The 23,527-nt window shown below is 42.3% G+C and overlaps 1 protein-coding gene across 1 annotated transcript in view; it reads left to right on the top strand.

The window, feature by feature from the left end:
- The window catches only part of IQCH (IQ motif containing H), a 230,139-nt gene that overhangs the window by 151,916 nt on the left and 54,696 nt on the right, over positions 1-23,527 (top strand). The window contains exons 15-16 of the mRNA XM_010834520.1: positions 9,121-9,241; positions 14,495-14,781. Of these exons, the coding sequence (XP_010832822.1) occupies positions 9,121-9,241; positions 14,495-14,781 (408 nt within the window). The remainder of the gene's footprint in view (positions 1-9,120; positions 9,242-14,494; positions 14,782-23,527) is intronic.

The raw sequence follows: 23,527 nt of genomic DNA, 5'->3' as shown, positions 1-23,527 counted from the left end.
ACATACCTCTGTACCTGTGGAAATATCAAGGAAGGTACAGAATCTGATTAAGGAAAGCAGATGCTTGCCCATTCCTTTGGTATAAAATTAAAATATAAATTCTCCTGTAAGCCTCTCATTTCACTTGACAAATTCACCCCTTTCCCCCACTACTTGAATGAAAAATCAAGTCCAAAGGGCACATGTGTTTTCTTTTGTTTTTAATTTTCAGCTAAAGGGCTTTTTCAGCATATGCAGTTTTCTCAATCAGTGGTATTTCTCTAATGGGAAAGAAACCTATTAGCCATAATATAAGTGTGGTGGCCACTTTGACTTATAGTTGATTTTTAAACTGCGTGGTTTCTGTTTTAAAATATTGCATAATCTTTAAAACAATCATATATTTTTACTTGGCGTCACTATTATTTAATATAATTGCCTTTAAACCCATTTTCCAACATTAAAAATACCTTTTAAAAATCTGCCACTGGCTGCTGTAACTACTTTTTAATTTCATTCCCCAAACATGAACGGATTCTTCTTTTTTTAAACCATCCTGGATTATTTATTTTTAATTGTTCCGTTAGCAGATGTTGAAGTAATTCAGGATATACTGTAAACAACTCCTTTAAAGAGAGAGATCACAAACCATCACATTTACCATGAGCCAAGGGCCGTGTCTGTTGGGCTTTTATGGGCGGCTTTCGCCCACAGGAAAAATTTTTCCTGCTTTTGTTTATGTGCAAAGTTCAATTAAGAATTTCAAGAAATGCTTAATCTTTATCTATTGAAACCCCCAGCATGCAGTGCGATAGGGTGAGCCTAGAAAAAAAATCAGGGCCCCCCGTGGAGAGGGGGAAAAAGAAACAGCCGTTGAAGAGCTGGAAAGTTGAAAGGGAATGAAGCTCTCCAGTGTTTCTGGTCGGGGCAAAGCAGTTGTACTGAGTTTTCGAATGGAGAAGCAACATATGTGCCTCAGTTGGACAAAGCGCTTCTCGAGTCAAATCAACTGCTAGGCCTGCGTGTTGGTGCAAGGTGGAGGCCTGGATAATGAGGGACAGACTCCTCGAGAAGCAGCGAGTGGATAATGCTACATAAGTATGGAATTATATACCGCACTTTCACCATTCTGTTTAATGAGAGCCGCCACCACAGCGAATCACTTGCCACACAGCCGAAATGGGCCATTAGCTATCAAGGGAAAATTGTCTTTGCCGCTTTCAGCAGATGGAGCAAATATTTTACAAAGCAATTTTACATACCAAAAACATTTGTGTGCCTTGGTAATGTTGGCTGTTTTACATTATGTTACCTTCTACAGCAGCATAATTTTCCATCTCATCGAAGGCAAAGTTGGCATTTTTGATTTTTAAACTCTCAATTAACAATTAAACATGGAGTATTAAGGCAGTCCTTAAACTTTAAGTAGGTGTGGGAAGTAGTTTATGACTTGTTGAAGACATTTTCATTCTTTCTTCATCTTCTCAGCATATTTTTACACTCTAAAGAGGGACGATTGCTAATGATCTTAAGGGAAAGGAATGAGTGGAAACTTCACTACTGATTGCCGAATGAGAGTAACCAATGCATGGAGTGAGTGGAGCATTTGTTGGCTTACGTGTCTGGCATGGATTGTGGGTACACGGTTGGTCCACCCATTCGTATCAGTTTAAAATGTTTAATATTCAATAACAGAAAACCCAACTCAAAGTGACTTTAACAATAAAGAGAATTTTTTTAAGTAAAAATAAAAAATAAAGAGAATTTATTAATTCAGCTAAATGAAAATCCAGAGATTGTCTCTGACATCAGAGAAGGCTTAACCCAGGCTTCCCTGATGGCTCAGATAGTAAAGAATCATGAGAAAAGGATTAATCCAGTGGCACAGTATCAACAAGGACCCAGTTACTTTCCATCCCTCCCCCATACTGTGCATAATATCTGCTCCATCCTAAGGCTGGTGGTCCCCAGGGTTGCTGGGGGGCTGCCAGTGGCTCCTGAAGCTTGTCCTTGGTCAAGGTAATAGGAAGAGAGAAAATCTCACCAGGCAGCATTCTCAGAAAAGCATAAAGGCTTCTTTCTCAGAAGGCCCCAGCAAGTGCTTCCTAACACTTGATTGGCCTGACTGGGTCATGTGCCCCTCCTGAACCGATCACTGTGGCCAGGGTATGGCTTTGCTAACCAGGGGCCCCTTCTTGGAGCTGAGCATGAGGTTACTCTCAATTCTTACGTAGCTAAGAATGGGGTAGGGACAGTTCCTGAAAGGAAGTTGGGGATATCATTACCTGGAACAAGAAGACAAAGATGCTGGGCAGCCAACAGCAGATGTAATTTCTGCCATTTTTCATAAATTTGACAGCACAGATTTAGCATCACATGTGGATGATCTAATCTGACCCAGATGGACCTCAACAGTGCCTGCCCATGGCAGTTACAGACACAGAGCTCGTTGCACTATGGCATACTGGTAGCAACTAGACTGGAATCCCAGTTTGCTACTTCATGGCTGTGATATGAAATGGAGATGATAATAACTACTTCAGACAGTGGCTTTGAGATCATAATATAAAAACTTCTGGCACAGACCTATCACATGGTAAGCTTTCAATAAGAGAGAGCTATTGTTTTACCTAAAAAATAGCTGTTGTCGGGACTCTGCTGGTGGTCCAGTGGTTAGAATCTGCCTGCCAGTGCATGGGACACAGATTTGACCCTTGGTCCAGGAAGATCCCACATGCCACGGAGCAACTAAGCTTGTGCACCACAACTACTCAGCCCACGCTCTAGAGTCCATGAACTGCAGCTTCCTGAAGCCCACCCACCTGGAGCCCATGCTCTGCAACAAGAGAAGCCACTGCAGTGCGAAGCCTGTGCAGCACAACTGGAGAGCAGGCCCCACTTGCCGCGACTAGAGAACGCCTACACGGCAATGAAGACCCAGTGCAGCCAAAAATATATAAACAAAGTTTAAAATACAATAACAACAACAGTATAAAAAGTGTCCTGTGCAACCAAGTACCCTTCTTAAATTCACATTCAAATTAGGAATCCTTCCCTTCTCTCCATCTCTGTGCAGCTAGCCTTTTCAAATCCTGAGCACCTTTCATGGAATCCATACCTTCTCTCTGAAAGAGGGCAGTGGGGGCAATAAACACTCACCCCGGAGCCAGAGGTGGCTGAGAGCTCCTGTGGTCTTGCTGTATGTGTGTAGAAGCCCCATCCCCTCTTCTGTTACACAAGGCACTTGTCTTAGATGGTCCAGACGGCCTCTTTCAATATTGATATCCCTGCTTAGTTTCAAGTGATTGTCTTGCCCTTTTGGCCCTATGTCACCTTCCATTCCTCCATTTGGGGATATCAGAAGGCTCTGTAAAAGCAGAATCATCTAGGTAGGTCCCTTGGTTTCTGTTTTGAACAACACCAAATAATGTCTGATGTGAAAGATTGAAAGTGATTAGCTGACAAGTTATTTTACTTAATTCATCACTGCAGATCTAGCAAAGAGCTTTCTGAAATAAAAGGAGTATTGATGATTGATATTTAGAGCATTCTGATTTGTATTCTTTTTTCCTCCTTGCTCATCCTCCCAACACACATGCACACACACATACACACTTTTAGAATTTACTTGGGAAAGTTAACTCTCTGGAGCTTGAAGTAGCTTTAGTCATTGAGGGCAATATTAAATTGGATATGCTAGCAGCTTCCCCTGAGATATCCTGAATTTCTTTCAGTCAAATACCTCTTCTTTCAAATTTACACTTTCTTGATAGAAAAAAGAGAGAGAGCTGAGAGGCAAGGTCCATGCTTGATAGACAAGAATCTTTAGGATGCATTGGTCAGACTGATGAAGGCCCTACAGTTATCTTGGAACCTGCCAAGGTCATGACTATCACCGATGCACTCTGAGGGGTAAATATGGATACTGGACAAAGAGTGACAAAGCCGTGCACTGGCGCAGGTGTGGCTCAGGTTCCTCCTGGATGGGAATTGCTCTAGAGCTATTAGCTCCACAAAGGCCGGCAGCTAATGTGCATTGCCAGAAGTGCAATTAAAATGGAATGAATATCTGGAATTGTTTCAAAAACTAAAGGGTATTTTTCTAATATTTGCTTATCATCCATGAGATCTACGCTTTCCTCTTCATGCCCCTAGAGTTGTTAGCTCTGAAAGATCTGTTGCATGTGGTTGATACACTTTTTGAAACACTAACCAGTCATCTATCGCCTTCATGTGATGCATTGAACTACTCATTTCACAAATATGTTAGACAGAGAATCTTGTGCCCTGGTTTCTGGCTTGTAACAGATATTCTACTTACTCACACACACATACACACACACATACACACTGCAAGGGTAAAATGTGGGGGAAACAAGATGAACTAGCAATGGTTCCCCCAACTCCATTGTTTTCTGTCTTCAGTCTCGTGTTGAAAATCACCCCATAACAGAATCTGATAACTCAGCAAGTGACCTTACACAAACCTCTTCACTCTAGGAGCCTCAGCTCCCCATTTGTAAAGTAGGGGGAATAATCCTGTGCTCACCCACCTCAGAGTCTTGGTGTCAGGACCAAAGGAGACAATGAATGTGAGCCTGCTGTAACAAGAGAAAGTATTTTATGAATACTGTTCTGAGGATTCACATGAATTTGGGGGTTGTGTAGCATGGTTTTATATGTCTGTGGCTGTGGGCATCAGTGTGTACTTAAGTTTACTCTCAACATAATAAACCCAAGTAGCTACAGATCTTCCCTCATCAGCATCTGCCCTTAAAGTTGTGATAATTATGTTTGAGCAGAACAGAAACTCTCTCCAAGCCGAGAACTTACATCTGACATCTCTTCAATGGAGCTAAGGCCCAATGGAGTTAAGGCCATTCTTAGTATAATCCTTCTATTTCCTATCAGATGCTTTCAAAATACAGAAATAAATTGAACAGTTAATACCCCCCACCCCATTATTCCTCTGAATATCTTTTAGAGAGTTTCTTGTGGCCCCAAGCTGCGTCCATGTACCCTAGCATCCCCTATTGACTGTTACCCTCCCAGGGCCTTCAGCTGTGTGCTTCTCACAATGGGACATGATTTCCACAGCAGACTTTCCTCTAGGAAATTTACCCCTTTGCTGTACACAATACAAACGCTGTGGATCAAGGTGGAATGGCTGGCTTTGTAAGCAGAGGCAATCCAGGCAGCCTGACACGGTGTCCAGATGCCTCTCACAAGCCACGACCTTACCAGTTAATTATTGGCCCTCACATAGCATGTTGCATCTGAAGTGATACTTTATAAATGTCACCTTATTTATCTTCCCATTGTCCCTCAGAGGCCGGGAATCTCATAAAATCCACCCAGGAAGAATTGGTTCTTAAGTAGTCATCCCCACCAGGTGGTTCCTGGGCAGCAAGGTGGGAGCCTGTTGCAAGGTTTCCCATTTTCCCGTACCCTATAACTTCAGCTGTTTGGGGCCAGGTCCCTGTGTTTATTGCAGCCACACATATTGGGTGTTCCCTGTGCTGAGCATTGGGAGCCTGACCACAAAGCCACTGACCACACCCCTAAGGAGCCCCCAGAAGCTGGAGAACATGAAGAAAGGACAGCCCCACTTGATAGTAGAGAAGGCTTCCTGGAGGAGGAGTGACCGGAACTAACTCAGAGAGGGTGTGAAGGAATCACCCAGAGGAGGGAGTGGAAGAAGGAAGGCCAAGGAAAGAGACTGAGCCAGGGAAGTTTGGGGCAAGGCTAGAAGACAGAGAGAAGAGAGGCTGCTTTAGGAATCAGAGGTCAGGTTACAGAGGGCCTTTGTGTGTGGTGCTGAGGAGTTTTGACTTAAGTGGATAGGGATCTAGTTTTGAGACTTAGGCTTCCCTCATAGCTCAGTTGGTAAAGAATCCACCTGCAATGCAGGAGACCCCAGTTTGATTCCTGGGTCAGGAAGATCCCCTGGAGAAAGGATAGGCTGCCCACTCCAGTATTCCTGGGCTTCCCTTGTGCCTCAGCTGGTAAAGAATCTGCCTGCAATGCAGGAGACCTGGGTTGGATCCCTGGGTTGGGAAGATCCTCGGGAGAAGGGAAAGGCTACCCACTCCGCTATCCTGTCCTGGAGAATTCCATAGACTATATAGCCCCATGGGGTCACAAAGAGTTGAACACCACTGAGTCTATGGGGTCGCACAGAGTCGGACACGACTGATGCGACTTAGCAGCAGCAGCAGCAGCAGCAGCAGAGCAACTTTCACTTTCACTTTTGAGACAGGTAGAAAAGCTTTCATCTATTCCTTGTCTCACCTCCATCTCTAGTCTCCCCCCACCACAACACATAAACACTTTTTTCCTTAGTTAGATCTGACATTCTCTAATTTTTTTTCTCAATTTTTTTTATTGTGGTAAAATACCCATAAAATCTACCATCTGAACCATTTTTAAGTCTACAGTTCAATGGTATTCATTACATCCGCAATGTTGTGTAACATTACCACCACCCAGCTCCAGAACTCTTTTTGTCTTAAAAAACCAAACCTCCATACCCATTAAACACTAACTCGCCACTCCCTGTCCCCCAACAACCACCATCCCACTGACAGTCTCAGTGATTTCAACCACTCTAAGTACCTGCCATTTCTTGCATGAATGGATGAACAAGTGAATTATTGCTCTTGGGCTGACTTGATGTGATAGCAGAGAGCAGATCACTGTGTAGATGATTCAACACCTTTAATCAGGGAAGGACAAAAAGTAAGTCTCCACTGTCCTGGTAGAGGGCCTGCCCTGCATGGGTTCCTTCCTTGACACTCAGTTTCATAAGCAGAATGGGAACCCACAGCCGTGTTTCGTTGTCCCACCTTTGGGGCACTGCATGAATCACAGACAATTGGTCTTTTTCAATAGAGTAGAGTAGTTTTAACAGAGACAATTATAAAGTAAGAAGAAAGGTGGGTTTGGAGGACAATGCTCAAAGGAGAAAACGAGAGGCGGTCCAGGTTGTTGGAACCGCACGTTTTGTGTGCTTGTTTATGATTTAAATGCAGGGCCTTGCGGAGACGAGGTTATTAATGTATAGTAAAGGGCAGAGAAAACATCGGTTGTGCAGAATACGAAGTGCTTGGCTTTGACAGCAATTTCCCTGCCTCTGCCTCCTGAGGCAGAGGCTCGCTGTGTGAGCCAGCTTCCCCAGCCCTTCTTAACGTCCCTGACTGTGCAGAGAGCCATCCTGAAAGAGGGTGAGCAGCGGCACTCTCCCTTCCTCGTGGCGCTTTGGTTTTGTATGTCAAGCACTTACTAAACTGACTGATGAGAGTCTCCCACCAGGATTTTCTAGATAATTCAGACATTATTCAGGTTACTGGGACCTGCCCAGAGTGTACGCTCAGATATTTGTCTTCCATTGTAGATTTTCAGAGGGCACTCAACCCAGAATGAGCCAGATGTTCCAAGGAGCTGAGGGGAGGGGAAGGACAATCACTTTTTAATGACGCAGAAATTGAAAATACATGGCTATACAGATTATTTCTAAGATTCCTTCCTGCCCCACTCACCAAAGCTGATTCTTTCTGATTCTTCCAAATAACTGATGTCTACTCACAGATTAGAAATTTCCCCAGCAACCCAGAACAAGCCTGAGTTTTTCTTGTCAACGTCCCCCATTTTGAATATGAATTCTGCCTATCAGATGTTTGGTGCCTAAAGCTGCTCTTCTGACAGAAATGAAATCTGAACAAGTGGCTTTTATCTAAAAAAATTTTAGTTAGTCTAAGACTTTGCAAAAAAAACAAAAAAATTGTCCTCATAAACCAAATATCTTTATGATACAAACCAAGTCTCTTTATGTCACAAACCCCCATTTTTTATTCATTAGAGGGTTTCCTACAGTTTTCACCTTGGCGTGGGGGCCAACCTTAGCTCACGTCTAGTCAGATGAGGCTGTGACCTAATGTGGAATATCAGGTGATTGAAAACCACACCCCTCCCCACCTCAGTCTCCCAACCTGACCTCCCTCCCCAACTCTCTCTCCTGACCCAACCTCCTGAAATCCCACCTCATTCTTACGACCTGACTTCATGAAATCTCACCTCTACGGCATCAGCCGTGATTTTAGGCTTTGATCCCACAGTTACGTGGAGGTCCCCCAACCAGGGGGAAAGGGCATGGCTTTAAGGGATCAAGGTGACCAAGAAAGACCCTGCCAACTCCACGATCTCTCTCAGGGTCAGCTCTGTTAGCGTTATAAGATAAAAAAAACATTTCCTTTTGTGTAAAATACTGTTTTCCCTTCTCTTACTTTCAGACTGTGTGTGTCTTTAGTTTTGAAGTGAGTCTCTGGGAAGCAGCATATATATGGGTTACTCTTTTAGTATCTATGGGCTTCCCTGGTGACTCAGGTGGTAAAGAATCCACCTGCAATGTGGGAGAGCTGGGTTTGATCCTTGGGTTGGGAAGACTCTTTGGAGGAGGGCATGGCAACCCACTCCAGTATTCTTGCCTGGAGAATCCCCACGGACAGAGGAGCTTGGCAGGCTACAGTCCATGAGGTGACAAAGAGTTGGACACGACTGAGCGAGGTAGGGAGGGAGGTTGGGTCCTGCTATACAGCACAGGGAACTACAGTCAATATCCTGTGATAAATCATAATGGAAACAAATACAAAAAGGTTTAAAACCGAGTCACTTTGCTGCACAGAAGAAATTAACACGTTATAAATCAACTATACTTTAATAAAAAATTTTTAATAAAAAAAAAAATTCCAGTCTGAAGAACCTGAGGGAGAAGGTAGTGAACCCTGCCTTTTACACAATGAGAAACTGAGGCCCAAAGTGAGGAGACACAGTGTCCGAGGACATGCCATTGGTCAGGCTGCTGTGGGTCTGAAACTGGGTTTACCTGACACCCAGGCAGAAGGCTGCCTTTTGGAGACAAGAGGCACAATTAGTGGCAATATTTTGGGGCCAAATCACTTTGAGGAATGAAAATTGAAATGGCTGGGAAAAAATAGAGAAATTTTTCAAAATGGCTTTCTGGCTCTGGGTAAACAGTAACCACATTTTTTTTGCCTGTTGGAGGCCTGGTTTTTAATCACTCCACAAGCAGTTTTCATTTCTGTAGTAAAATTGCTTGTGGTTCTATTTAATTTGTTTCTGCAGGAGCCAGCTTTGGTGAAGATCTCCGAGGAGCTGGCGGGCATTTTAGCACAGCACGCACAGCCAGTCAATGAGAAACGGTTCCCAACGTGGAGAAAATTCCTGCAAACATTTCTCAGTCAAGGTAAATAAGACTGGAAAGCTTCTGTTGAGGTTTGGTCTGCGCAACCTTGCATTCTAGTTTTGGGTCAACCTGGGGCCAGTGTGAATACCTAGAAACTCTTGCATGGGTTTAGAAAAGTGCTCCTCCAAACAGATTTTTCTTCAAAACTTTGCCTAAGCCTCTTAAGTAAACAGGAACTGAGCAGGCCAGGCATGCCGTGCATAGCTCGAGATTCTGACCATATTTTGGCACCACAGACTTCTCCTGAGAAGTAGTCAAAAACTTTGGAATCAGAAGACCTGAGTTTGGATCTCATCCTTGACCTTGAGCAAGGTTCTTAAACGCTTGGAGGCCCAGTTTCCTCACCTACTTACAGGGTTGTTGGCAGGATTCAATGAAATAAATATATGAAGGTTTCTACCAGGGAGCCTGACTCAAAATAAGTCTTCAAGAAATGTGAGTTTCTCCTTCCATTTTCTAGGAGAGAAGAAATGGTCTCACTTCTGGTTCTGAGGTTAGACCTTGTAAATAAGAACCTGCTATAGTCTTGGAGCCCAAAGTGATTTTGGGGCTCCAAAATCACTGCAAATGGTGACTGCTGCCATGAAATTAAAAGGCACTTACTCCTTAGAAGAAAAGCTATGACCAACCTAGACAGCATATTAAAAAAGCAGAGACATTACTTTACCAACAAAGGTCCCTCTAGACAAAGCTATGGTTTTTCCAGTAGTCATGTATGGATATGAGAGTTGGACTATAAAGAAAGCTGAGCGCCAAAGAATTGATGCTTTTGAACTGTGGTTTTGGAGAAGACTCTTGAGAGTCCCTTGGACTGCAAGGGGATCCAACCAGTCCATCCTAAAGGAAATCAGTCCTGAATATTCATTAGAAGGACTGATGCTGAAGTTGAAACTCCAGTACTTTGGCCACCTGATGTGAAAAACCAATTCAATGGAAAAGACCCTGATGCTGGGAAAGATTGAAGGTGGAAAGAGAAGGGGTCGACAGAGGATGAGGTGGTTGGATGGCATCACTGATGAAATGGACATGAGTTTACGTAGTCTCCAGGAGTTGGTGATGGACAGGGGAGCCTGGTGTGCTGCAGTCCATGGAGTCACAAAGAGTCAGACACTACTGAGTGACTGAACTGACTGATAGTCCTGGAGCAAAGCCCCCTGACTTCTCAATTTTCTGATTATGTTAGGAGGTCAGTGGATGAGGGAATGAATGGAGCAGTTGTGGAGGTCCTGTGGGAGTGCTACAACACACTGCCCCTCACTCTTTAGGAGGCAACAGTATAAGGTGGATATTCTTATATGCTTACACACATGCATGATAAGAGAAGGCTAGGATACAGACCACAGAAGCTATCTTTCCACTCTATTCACCACTGTCAAAAGATAACATGTAACATAAATATATAATAATATCATAATAATAGGGCTTCCCAGGTGACACTAGTGGTAAAGAACCTTTCTGCCAGTGCAGGGGATGTAAGAGACATGGGTTTGATCCCTGGGTTGGGAAGATCCCCGGAAGAGGGCACATCAACCTGCTCCAGTATTCTTGCCTGGAGAATCCCATGGACAGGGGAGCCTGGCAGGCGACAGTCCATAGAGTTGCAAAGAGTAGGACACGACTGAAGCAACGTAGCATGCATACACGCACATCATAATAATATCAGATGATAGCAGCAGCAGCAACAACCCAATGGCGAGAATAGCACAGTGAAAACAACGTAATAAGCACAGTCTGTGCTTACCATGAGCTAGACTCACCTCATGGCATGTGAGGCAAGTGAGTTCTTAGTTCCCTGACTAGGGATGGAACCCACGCCCCCTGCAATGGAAGCATGGAGACTTAACCACTAGACCACAGGAAAGTCCTTAGACTCTATTCTAAGCACACCTATATTAATTTCTTTAATCCTCCTAACAGCCCTATGAGGTGGGTACCATTATCACCCTCACTTCACAGAGAAGGAAACTGAGGTACAAAAGATTAAGTAACTCTCCTCGAATCACTCTGTGAATACCTAACAGAGCCAATAAAAGGCTACCCCGTGCTACTCCAGGAGTCTTGGCCAGAGACAATGGGTACATTTACCAAGGAATACCTCTTAGCTCAAGATATGAGATCGTATTGAAAAAGAAAGATCTATTGGGCATTGGAATACACTGCAAGGCAGAGTGGGGTGGAAGGGCATAGTAAACACACTGTTAATGAATTATTTAGATGGGACGGCCCACAGTCTAACAAGAATGCTGAGAAAGGATTCTTCACTGGTGTGGGGAGACGCAGAGGGCAGTTATAGTACAATCTGTCCTCTCAAATATAAATTTCTGTGATTCCACAAATTTCCACATAAACCCAATACCAGAAAAGTAAAACTAAAAGAGTCAACCCTGTGCATAAATGGGAGAAAATAAAGTAGGTAGGTATACTAGGTGGCTTCCGTGACTCAGACGGTAAAAAATCTGCCTGCAATGAGGGAGACCGGAGTTCGATCCCTGGGTTGAGAAGATCCTCTGGAGAAGGGAATGCCAACCTGCTCCAGTATTCTTGCCTGGAGAATCCCATGGACAGAGGAACTTGACAGGCTACAGTCCATAGGGGTCTCAAAGAGTGAGACCTAACACTCTCTGAGCGACTAACAGTTTCACAACAAAAAATGGTTAAGAATAAAGGATTTTTTTCAGATTATGAGGGGAAGACCCTGAAGATCTCAGATCCATACACGACAGGATGTTAGGAAGTTTCCATATCTTCCAAGGTCAGCCTGCAAACCTTCCTCTAGCCTATTTATTCTCATGTGAGCTTTGTAGACTAGAAAGGGTTTTCCCAGCCACCGTCTCACATGAGCTGTACAACCACAAGCTTAGCCTTTGTCTCAGCCTCCGTCATTTCTATCCTTTCTTCCTCTATTTCAGCCGTGTTGTAAGCACAATACTTATTTATAGGAGGAAGAACAAGCTTTATTGAGACACTTTGATAGACAAAGAAACAGGCTTAATGCTAGGAAGTGACTAGGACAAAATCACACAACAAGTGCGTGGTGAGTGGGAACGCAGTGAGAGCCCACAATTCTAGCACGTCTCAGAAATCTGGTCTGGGGGAGTCATGTGTGTTCAAACCTATTCCCAGCTCTGAGCCCAGAGCCTACAGCAGGCCCTGCATAAAATTATTACTGACAGAGAGGCTGCCCACCCAGGTTTCCTGACCCTAAGGCCACCATCTCCTGCCATCTTCCCTGTTGCCTGGTTCATTTTATTTCTACTCTCTGAAGTGTGCTTATAGTCGCGAAATGTGCTATAGATTTGATTTCTGCATTGTCAAAGCATTATATCAAAGGCAATACATTTTTAAAAAGGGGGATTAATTACTTGGAAAAGAAAAAAATTAACACTGAAAAGACTGTGGTCCTAATACCAAGAAGACAATACAAATAAGCTACTTTGAAGTAAAATAACCTTGTAACTATAAAGGACAAGTGTTTTCACTGGAGCATCATCTTTCAAAATGTAGGTGATAGTGAAAGCCACAAAGTTTTCTGAATCAGAGAGACTCAGTAGGGTTTTTGCTTGTTTTTGTGCATTGTGTTATTATTGTTTTGTTACTTTTACCTTGCTAAATCTCCAGCAACCAGTATTTAGGTACAGCACACACTCGAAAACCTCATTTAAAGCAAAGCATATCTCAAACCAACCAAGAAGATGAATTAGCTTTCCTTCTGAAATTCAGCTTTCTTTAGGACCAGCTTTTGTGTCTATAAGCTTTAATCACACTTATAGACATTTAAGGAGAAGGCAACGGCACCCCACTCCAGTACTTTTGCCTGGAATATCCCATGGACGGAGGAGCCTGGTGGGCTGCAGTCCATGGGGTTGCTAAGAGTCGGACATGACTGAGCAACTTCACTTTCCCTTTTCACTTTCATGCATTGGAGAAAGAAATGGCAACCCACTCCGGTGTTCTTGCCTGGAGAATCCCATGGACAGAGGAGCCTGGTGGGCTGCCGTCTATGGGGTCACACAGAGTCGGACACGACTGAAGCGACTTAGCAGCAGCAGCAGCATAGACATTTAAGGAAAGAGCCTTTTGTATAAAGTAACAGATAGCTGCATTTGAGACATTTTTAAATCTCAGGATTTAACCATATATGCTGTTCAAAGCCTGTGAGCATAGGTCACCTCCCAGCAAATTCCCAAAATACACATCAAATTTATCTTAATACTGTTGGGCTCCAGAGGCTGCCTTGTCTAGGAACACTTTTAAATTATGTTATCTAATTCTTCACAAATAATATTCAATTTTTTTCTATAAAAGGGATATATACAGATTTACAGGTTAGGCCTAAAGACAGAAAACAGGGCCATGTAAATTTTGTGGGCAGGCTTCCCAGGTGGTGCAGTGGTAAACAGTCTGCCTGCCAATACAAGGGATGCGGGTTTGACCCCGGGGTTGGGAAGAGCCCCTGGAGTAGGAAATAGCAGCCCCACTCCAGTATTCTTGCCTGGAGAATCCCATGGACAGAGGAGCCTGGCAGGCTCCAGTCCATGTGATTGCAGAGTCAATTTAGTTCAGCGCCTAAACAACAAATTTGCCTCTGCGATTTTTGCTATTCAGAGCAGAAGGTGCAGTAAGATAAATTATAAAGCTCCCATTATCAGCATGGAGCAAGCTTACCTGTTTCTCAAGAATGGCAGCATTTTCTGGCTCCATATTTTAAAACAAACCAGCTATATATAGAAGTCCTTTGACTGACATAATGGTCAGTGTTTTCTTATGTCTGATAAAAGCCCTAACCTGTCAGAACTTGAAAAAGCAGTGAAGTTGAACAGGAAGCGCAGTGGTCCTTAAGGTACAAACTGTGGCCTGTGGGCAGTTAATTCCCCCCGAGGGATTTGCTGTAGCCCTCAGGTTCATCATTTATAATGAATGGGCATAGGCCTGATGATCTTTACAGTGTCTTCCTAGTTAGGATCAAAACCACCACTCATTGAGTCCAACTACACACCAAGCATTGGACTAAATACTGTAGATCATGAAGATTCACAACAGTCTGGTGAGATAGGTCTTATTATGCTGATTTTAGAAATGACGGAAAGGAAATTTATAGACTTGAAGCTACTTGCCCAAAGTCTCACAAGACATGGCAGATGCGAGCTCTGAGCCTGAGTCCCTCTGCCAAAGCCTGGGCTTTTTCCTCTTGCTCTTAATGGGCATAGTCCACATGAGTGTGTCCTTTTACCCACCCCATGCTTTTTCCCCCAGGAGGCGTGATTGAAGCGTACCCACCTTCAGAGAGTATTACCAACGTGACGGTGGACATGCTGATAGAACCCAATGGAGAAATCAGGCTGCTGTCTACAGGGGACCAGTTTCATGCTGAAGGCCCATTCATCTCCTCTGGGACCATCGTGCCTCAGACCTCAGTGGATCCCCAAGTTCTCAGTTCTTTGTGCCTTCAAATTGGAAAGGCTTGTAAAATGAAAAACGTGATTGGTCACTTTTCCATAGACCTGATGACTTTTATTGATCCAAGCACCATGGAGCAGCAGGTGAGTCAACTTGATGCCATGTGAAATACTGAAATATGTAAAGACTCCAATACCATCCACGCTCATCCAACAGGGACTGTGAGGGAGCCTCCAAGATTCTCTGCTCTTCTGATGAGCCATATATGGTCCATGCTAGTTCAGGTGAGATCATACTTTATGGCTGTAAAGATGGGACCAGTGTTACCAAGCAAAGGGTTCATTGCCCAATGGGCACAGAAGCCAATACTGTGGCACAGCTTTTGAGAAAAGATTTTATTTTGAGGTCAGCTGGCAGGAGACAGGAGGTATGGCTCACATCTGCATCTTCCCTGATCTGGGGTTTGGTTGGTAAAAGCGTTGGGGCAGGTTTTCACAGAAGGGCTTTGGGACTCAGCCATTTATGATGAGGTGTGGTGAAGGAGACTTTAGTACCAGTTCTTCTGGGACAGCAGACCCGTCGCTTCAGAAAGGGCTCCGGCAATCAGGCTCCGGTCTTGTCCCGGTCATTTGGTTCTGTGGAAGGAGAAACTTTGCTTTTGGGTGTTGTTTGAGGTCAAAATTTTCTCCTCTGTGCCTATTTTGGCTGTATGACTTGTGGTTTTGTTCTCTTGTCTCTGAAAAACAACTCAGTTTCTTGTTAGAAGCAGTATAGGTCCAGTTTCAGGCTAGTTCTGCCAATACCCCGGGGTCTTCTCATTCAGTACAGCTGGAGTTTAAATCACTGCAACTTACCCTGATGGGGTCTGAGTGCTGCCCATTAATGCTCTGTCTGTAGGGAGGGAACCTTCCTAGAATCTGTTCTTAAATAGAGAGTCAATTACAAGAAAAGAGGTAAGAGTTCTTGTTTCTGTTCCCTTTTCTTATCAGTAGTTCACCGGCAACTTAGGTGGTCAGTTTTTTCTTCTTAAAAATGTATTGGAAAATATGCATAAATATAAGAAGGCCTAAATACTAATATAATGAACCAAAACCACCTCCAGTCCTGTGTACTCCTTGTCAGTTGCCCTCACACGGCCCTCCCTCCTCCCAGAGGTATCCATCCTCTTGTAATTGGGACTTATATTCCTTTCTATATCTTTATGCTTTCTAGTGCACGTGAATGTTACTCATCCAGGTTCATTTTCCTGACATGCATCAAGCCAAAATGCTGAAACACTGATGTCTACGGCAAAGAAAGGGTCTATCCACAAGGCAGTCAAGCAAGGAGAACGGAGAACAAGTCTCAAACCTGCCTCAAAGGGCTTGAGCTATTTATGGGATAAAGGACCAGAGTGGTCTTAGGCTTGGGAAGCATGGGGACAGGTGACTGGAAATGAGGAAAAGGTGAGGGAGTCATTCTGCACAGGAGTAACTACTAAGCAACAGGCTTCTTCATGGGAACGTGCTCAGTCGTGCCTGACTCTTTGTGACCCCATGGACTACAGCCCTCCAGGCTCCTCCGTCTTTGGAACTTTTCAGGCAAGAATAATGGAGTGAGTTGCCATCTCCTACCCCAGGGACTCTTCCAGATGCAGGGATTGAACTCGTATCTCTTGTGTCTCCTGCATTGGCAGGTGGACCTAGAGGGGGTGTGTTAAAATGGAGCACTTGTCATCATCCAAGGGTAAATTTTTAGCCTCTGATGTCAAAAGGTCACCAAGCTGACACTCGGGCTGCCCAGCTAGAGGGTCAGTGGTCCTACCCAGTATTAACCAGCTCAGCTTGAATTAGACACAGCTGACTCCGAGTTTCTGAGAAACAGCTCAGGCAAACATACTGTTTAGGCTAAGTGCACTTGGAGGACACACACTTTTCTTTAAATAGCTGCAACTAAAATGATCTTGATCAGTGAAGGCAGATTGCAGGTATAATGGATTTATATATTTAATATATAGCTTAATTTTGCTTGTTTTAAAATTTTTTATAGATCATAACATCCTATGTATTCTACTACAACATGCTTTTACTTATTCAATATTTCATCCATGAAATTCTGCATGTATACAGGTGTGCCTTTGATGTACAGTAATTCTAGATAACTTTTAACCTGTTTGTTTTGCCCCCTTCTCCCCGTGCCCCAGAAATTATAGTGTTTAAATTCACTACTACTTCACAAGACTCATTTTGCAAAATGTTCAGTTCCTGTTGCATTGGTGTCAGTGGCCACAACTCAGTCTAAAGGATGGAATGACCTCCTGCTTTCCCTCTCCTGATGCCCTCTGCCCAGCCAACACTGTAAATAAACTTCAGTTGTTTTATTACTCTGTTTTACAGTTCTCCATTTCAGTCAGATGATAGTTTCAAAGCATTTTGTTTATGCTTTGAGCAGTAGTTTTCAGCTTGTTTAATAATCATTTTCCATTTGCCTTCCTGAACCCTCCGCTGGTTCTGCATCCCTTTCTCAGGCCCACACATGGAGAGAGAAAAGGACAAATATAGAAGGGAATGCGGGAATCAGCGTGGGATGGAGGGAGGACAGGAACAATACCCTCTGGAAAAGAGCAGGGTGACAAGGAATCAAGGGGAGAAGCAGGAGAGGATTTCCCCTCCAAATGTCTGTCATGAGAAACAAAGATCAAATCTATGATCCCTGGAGCAGTAGGAGAATGGAACTGTGGGGACAGTTGACTAATGGTTTGTATTCATTCAAGTTTGATGTAGACAGAATTGCACCCATGGCAGTGAGAGGTATCGTCTTCAAACCCAGAGCTAGTCCTGTTCCAGGGCTTACAGCCCTTCCCAGCTTCAGGGACAAAGGTCCCACCCTTCACAGGGCTGGCCCCATGTGCCTTAACATCCTTTGCTCACACCAGCTTCCCCTCTATTTCTCTTTTCCAACCCCTTACTCATCATACTGCCTCTTGCCACAGAGCTTTTCTTTACACATGCCACCCCTCCACCTGAAATGCTCTTGCCTCTTCTAGGTAACCTTCTCATCCATCATAATTCAACTCAAGCCATGCTTTCTTAGGGAAGCCTCCCCCAAACTTCCTGACAAAGTCAAATTCCCCTGTTTTACATTCTCATGTCATCATGTATCTCTCCTTTATACCACATGCTTTTGTTACAATTTAGAGTTATTTACATGATTATCTGATTAAAGCTGTCTCCCCCTGTACAGAGTAAGCTCCCTGAGGAGATATATTTTATCTCTTTTTGCTTGCTGCTTAGTTCTCAGCCTATCTCTGACCTGGCACAAAGCAGGTGTTCAGTAAATTATTTGTTGAATGAATGAACAAACGATAGAGGTGTTCTAGCAGATGTTGGATGGTGTTGTTAAGGCTTTTAGAGAAGAGCTCAAAAACTAATTGATGGGTGGGATAAATAAATATTTATCCAAGATGCTCTGACCTTATCATACTAATACTTTACCTTGTCTCTTCCTGTTAATACTTTAGTGTACAGCCATTTGTGTAACAATTTTCAGTACAACACTGGAAGAAGCTCTCAGTGAGCACATAGAAAGGAGTTTCTACACTGGCAAGGAATGTATGCTAACTCTCTGTATATAATAGATTATTTGAAAAATCACTGGTATCTACTCTTGCCATTTGGCAAGTGACATCATTTTGGAAAACATTTTATTTTCTCTTCTAACTCAGCTGCACTGTGGTGCTGATAAAGAGATTGGCATATTAGCAACCTGTCATTTTTTGCCAGTCTAACAGGGGAAAAAAATGACATCTTGTTTTCTTCAGTATTTCTTTCCTTATTAGTGAGGATGAACATCTTTACTATATCTATTGGCTATTTATATATCTTGTCTTAATTGTCTTATCATATCTTTTGCTCCTTTTACAATGAACTATAATACAAATGCTGATTTGTAGAAATTCTTTGTATGTGAGAAACTGCTTCCAAATTGTATATGAGAATGGCTCAGATGGTAAAAAATCCACCTACAATGCAGGAAGGCCCCCTGGAGAAGGACGTGGCAACCCACTTCAATATTCTTGCCTGGAGAATCCCCATGGACAGAGGAGCCCAGCAGGCTACAGTCCATGGGGTTGCAAAGAGTAGGACATGACTAAGTGACTAAGCACAGCACACAGCACATAAGAAACTGTTATTCTTTGATTTTTATACATGTTACAAATACCTTCTCCAGATTGTCACTTGTGGCTTTTTGCCAGTCATGTTTCTCTACCATAAAATCGCCATTTTTTCTTTGTAATTGGTTAGTAATATTTTGTGAAAAGGTGTTCCAAGGAATAATATCTTATTCCTCATCATATTTCCAGACAAAATTTAGTATCCATTGCCAACTTTCTACTGGGTCAGCCACCATGATGACACTGGTAATTTTCTGTTTCAATCATTCTTTCTATATAGATTAGTTGGAAATTTACTGCAAAGAATTTTTCCTTTTCTATCTTTTATTTATGTATGTAAGCATGTATGTATTAATTTTTATACCAGTTTGAACTTGTAAGTTTCTAGTCTCTTCAGTCAGTTGTATTTTGACACTTTCATCATTTTGATGCTCAAGTTGTCCCAGATTTGTCTAGTAGGAGAGTCTTTAGAGTGGTTCTTTTGATGTGTCCTCATCATTCTTTGAGTGTTGTCTTACTTTCTTGCACAATGAGATGTTCCAGATTCATTTTACATTTTTTCTTACCTAGACTTACAATCAGCCCAACAGCTTTGAGTCACTTTAGAAGAGGATGGTATTAAATTAAGGTCTGGGATGTTAGTGCTATCATTGCTACTGGAGTGTCATTGCTTCTGGCCTCTCTCAGTGGACAGAGCTAAGACATATATGCATTATACATGTACAATACACACATACACAAGCAAATATATATATATACACACATACATATACATACATGTATCTATGACCATTTCTGTATCTATCAGGATATATATTTTAAAACCATGCATTCTTGCCAATATCTCTAATTGTAATCTGACACTTCAAGATTATTCTAGACTTCTGTTTTTCCACACTTACAAACAAATATCTTCTCCAACAGTAAGAAACCTGAGTCTTTTATCTTCAATATATTTACTTATTTCCTCAGTCAATTTATTTATTGCTTCAATGTAACCAGTCTCCCAACTAATTCTGTTATCTTCTTCACCTACCACATCTGTAATTGGATAATGAACCTTGTCATTTGTGCTTTAAGTTTATTTGTAATGCTCTTCATCATACTAAAATTTCAAATAGTCAAATCTAACTCCTTTTCTAAATTACTGTGTTACCTTGAGCTTATCATTTTCTATCATCTTCAGTTTTATATAAAGTTTTACATATAAATCTTTTTTAATATATTATGTTTTTAATATATTTATATATGTTATATATATTTATATATAAATCTTAAATCCTTTTATATATATTTTATATACTTATATATAAATCTTCAGTTTTATATAAAGCTATAAAATGAGTTGGTTAGCTTGACTTCTGAGTTCAAAATTATTTATTTCAATAGTATTTTCATAGTGCCTTTGTATTAAAATTCTAGTAATAATAGTAAGAATTCACTTTTTAGAAACATCAAAGGGAATAAAAAAACTTACATTCATATATATTAATCACATTGTTAAGGGAAGTAAAAAACTTCAAAAAGATTAAATTCTAATAATAGAGAATTTTTTAAGCAAATTATGACAGATGAAAAGAATCAAGTGCTAGGAAAACAGTAAAATTCAAAGTTTTAAAAAATATTTACAGGAAACTATTTATAAACAGTGGAATGGTAAAATACAGATTATATTAGAATATATGTGGGACTTCCCAGGTGACCCAGCGGCTAAGACTCTGCACTCCCAATGCAGGGTTCAGTTCAGTTCAGTTCAGTCACACAGTCGTGTCTGACTATTTGTGACCCCATGAACCACAGCACGCCAGGCCTCCCTGTCCATCACCAACTCCTGGAGTTCACCCAGACTCATGTCCATTGAGTTGATGATGCCATCCATCCATCTCATCCCCTCTCATCCCCTTCTCCTCCTGCCCTCAATCTTTCCCAGCATCAGGGTCTTTTCAAATGAGTCAGCTCTCCACATCAGGTGGCTAAAGGATTGGAGTTTCAGCATCAACATCAGTCCTTCCAATGAACACCCAGGACTACCAGGTGATCACTGGTCAGGGAGCTAGATCCCATATGCTGCAACAAAAGATCCCACACACAGCAACTAAAGGCCTGGCACAGACAAAATAAAACTTTTTTTAAGAAAATAGAAAAATAGGGGTTTTCCTGGTGGCTCAGTGGTAAAGAATCCACCCACCAATGCAGGAGATTCAAGTTCGATCCCTGGTCTAGGAAGATCCCACTTGCCTTAGAGCAACTAAGCCCATGCGACACAACAGTTGAGCCTGTGCTTTAAAGCCCAGGAACTGCAACTACTGAGCCCACATGCCGCAACACTGAAGCCTGGTGCCCTTGAGCCTGTGCTCCACAACAAAGGAAGCCACTGCAGTAAGAAGCCTGTGCAACGCACTGAAGAGTGGCTCCTGCTCACTCCAACTAGAGAAAAGCCCACGCAGCAACAAAGACCCGGTACAGCCAAAAATAAATAAATTTTTTTAAAAGTAGAAAAATAAACAATATATGTAATATGATAACAATTTTATTAAAAGAAAAAACATATATTAATATATGCAGAACAAGAAGAACCTAAAGAAATATGCCAAGATGTTACAAGTCATTATTTCTGGATCAAAGAATTGAGGGTATGATAGGCAAAGTAACGACCTGGTAAAGATGCTCATGTCCTAGTCCCTGAAACTGGTGAAGGTTACCACACATGGTAACATGTACATGCATTAGTAATTAACTTTATAATCTCGAGATAGGAAGATTATCTTGGATTATGCAGGGGACAATGTAATCACAAGGGTTTTGCTGGCTCTGAAAATGGAGGAAGTGACCATGAGCCAAGGAATGCAGGTGGCCTCTAGAAGCTAGAAAAGGCAAGAAAACAAATACTCCTTTAGATCCACCTGAGGGAATGAAGACACCATGACTTAAGCTCAGTGAGACTTCTCATTTTTGACCCTTTAAGTTACTAAATGTACAGTGGTTTGTTACAGCAGCAATAGGAAACTGAAACAGAGAATTTGTTCTGTTTTGCTCTTTATGCTTTCTGCCTTTGCATTCTCAAAAGTAAGCATGTATTTGTAGTCAGAAAAAAATATGTGTGTGATAATAATCATAAATAATGATAATTATAAAGCACATACATCCACATATGTCTTGCATTCAAGGTAGGAGGCAGAAAGCTGAAGTGACTGAATCCATCTCAAACTCCTGCTCTTTGGCCCCAGCCAGACCTCAATCATATAACATACAATGCTGTCCTAATAAGAGCAGAGGGGACTGGGAGCCAAGGAAAGATGGATAAAATGACAGTGGTGCACGAAGGACAGGCCCACAATTGTGAATCAATCCAGATGAGAGTGGAAAATCCTATCCAGACTTGAGATGAGAATGTCCCATTCTAGGGTAGCAGAATGGAGGAAGAATTTGGGAAATGTAATGTTTAAATATTGTTAACATCATACAGAACACAGGGTCACTGGGAATAAAAGGAAAAGAGCCAATCCCTTGGAAATGGAGCTGGTAAGAGGACAGTACAAAACTACCTATGTCCACTTAGTGGACTTATGTCCAAGATTCCAGTGCCCTAGCAACGGGGAGATTCCAGGATTTCAGAGACTCCATGCAGAATACATGGAGGTATAAGGTAGCCATTTTGGAGATCTGACCTTCCCTCATGCAGATGAGGAGAGGGATCCAACCCTTAAACGGAGAGCAGCAAAAGCTACTTCCATATCCCAATGGGCCCTGGACCCAGAGTCCTTGTTGGGCAATGTCTACTGGTTTTCAGGAGGAACATGAAGTTCCTACCAAAGACTTCAAATTGAAAAGACACCAACATGTTCACTGAACAAATGCCTTCCCAGGGTCTACTCAGTTCCTATGCTGGATGCAGAGGGAACATGAAACATGTTTCCTGTCATGAGAAAGTTCATTTCACATCCATCACCCAATTCCATTTGATACACAAGCACACAATTGTTTTACACTCTTACTGGTTCTTAGCCATAAACATTACCTCCATGAGATTTGTAAATCCTCTAGAAAGTGCACTCTTCTTGATGTCTTACACAATGATAGTTGTATGATAGCCAGTTGATTAATGGACTTTCGGAACTTCTTGAACACCCAGATCTGCTGAACTCACTTATATTCCACTTTTGGGAAATTCTAAAGGAAAGAACAAGTTGTTTATTGAGCATCTAGTATGTACAAGACATTATGGTAGGAGCAAGAGAGGCTGCAAAGATGCAGAAGAAGAAGAAGTGCCTGCCCTTGGGGAGTAAGGGCAATCTAACTGGGGAGAAAGGCTTGAAAAATGAATTACAAGAAAAATCTTAGGTGACAACTACATAGAACAATAAAAGAGACTAGAAAAGGCAATGCCAGTTTAATTGCCTTCTGTCTGGAGCAATCAAAAAATGTTTTTACAGGGTAGGTGGGGTTTGAGCTGAAAGACAATTAGGACTTGAAGGAGGGTTAGAAAGAGTACAGTCCAAGTGGGAAAGGTGCTCTGAAAGGTGGTGGTAGGAAGGCATAAAACACATATAGGAAAAAAAATGACCTAAGTCTTACAAACATCATAACTGACTTGCGTGTGTGTACTCAGTTGCTCAGTCGTGTCCGACTCTGCACTCCCATGGACTGTAGCCCACCAGGCTTCTCTGTCCATGGAATCTTCCAGCTAAGAATACTGGAGCGGGTTGCCATTTCCTACTCCAGGTGAAAAGAGAAAG

The sequence above is a fragment of the Bison bison genome, unplaced genomic scaffold (assembly GCF_000754665.1).
Source record: "Bison bison bison isolate TAMUID 2011002044 unplaced genomic scaffold, Bison_UMD1.0 scf7180017864034, whole genome shotgun sequence".
Classification (NCBI taxonomy): domain Eukaryota; kingdom Metazoa; phylum Chordata; class Mammalia; order Artiodactyla; family Bovidae; genus Bison; species Bison bison.
The sequence above is the reverse complement of the archived record's forward strand: the minus strand, read 5'-3'. Positions and strand labels throughout refer to the sequence as shown.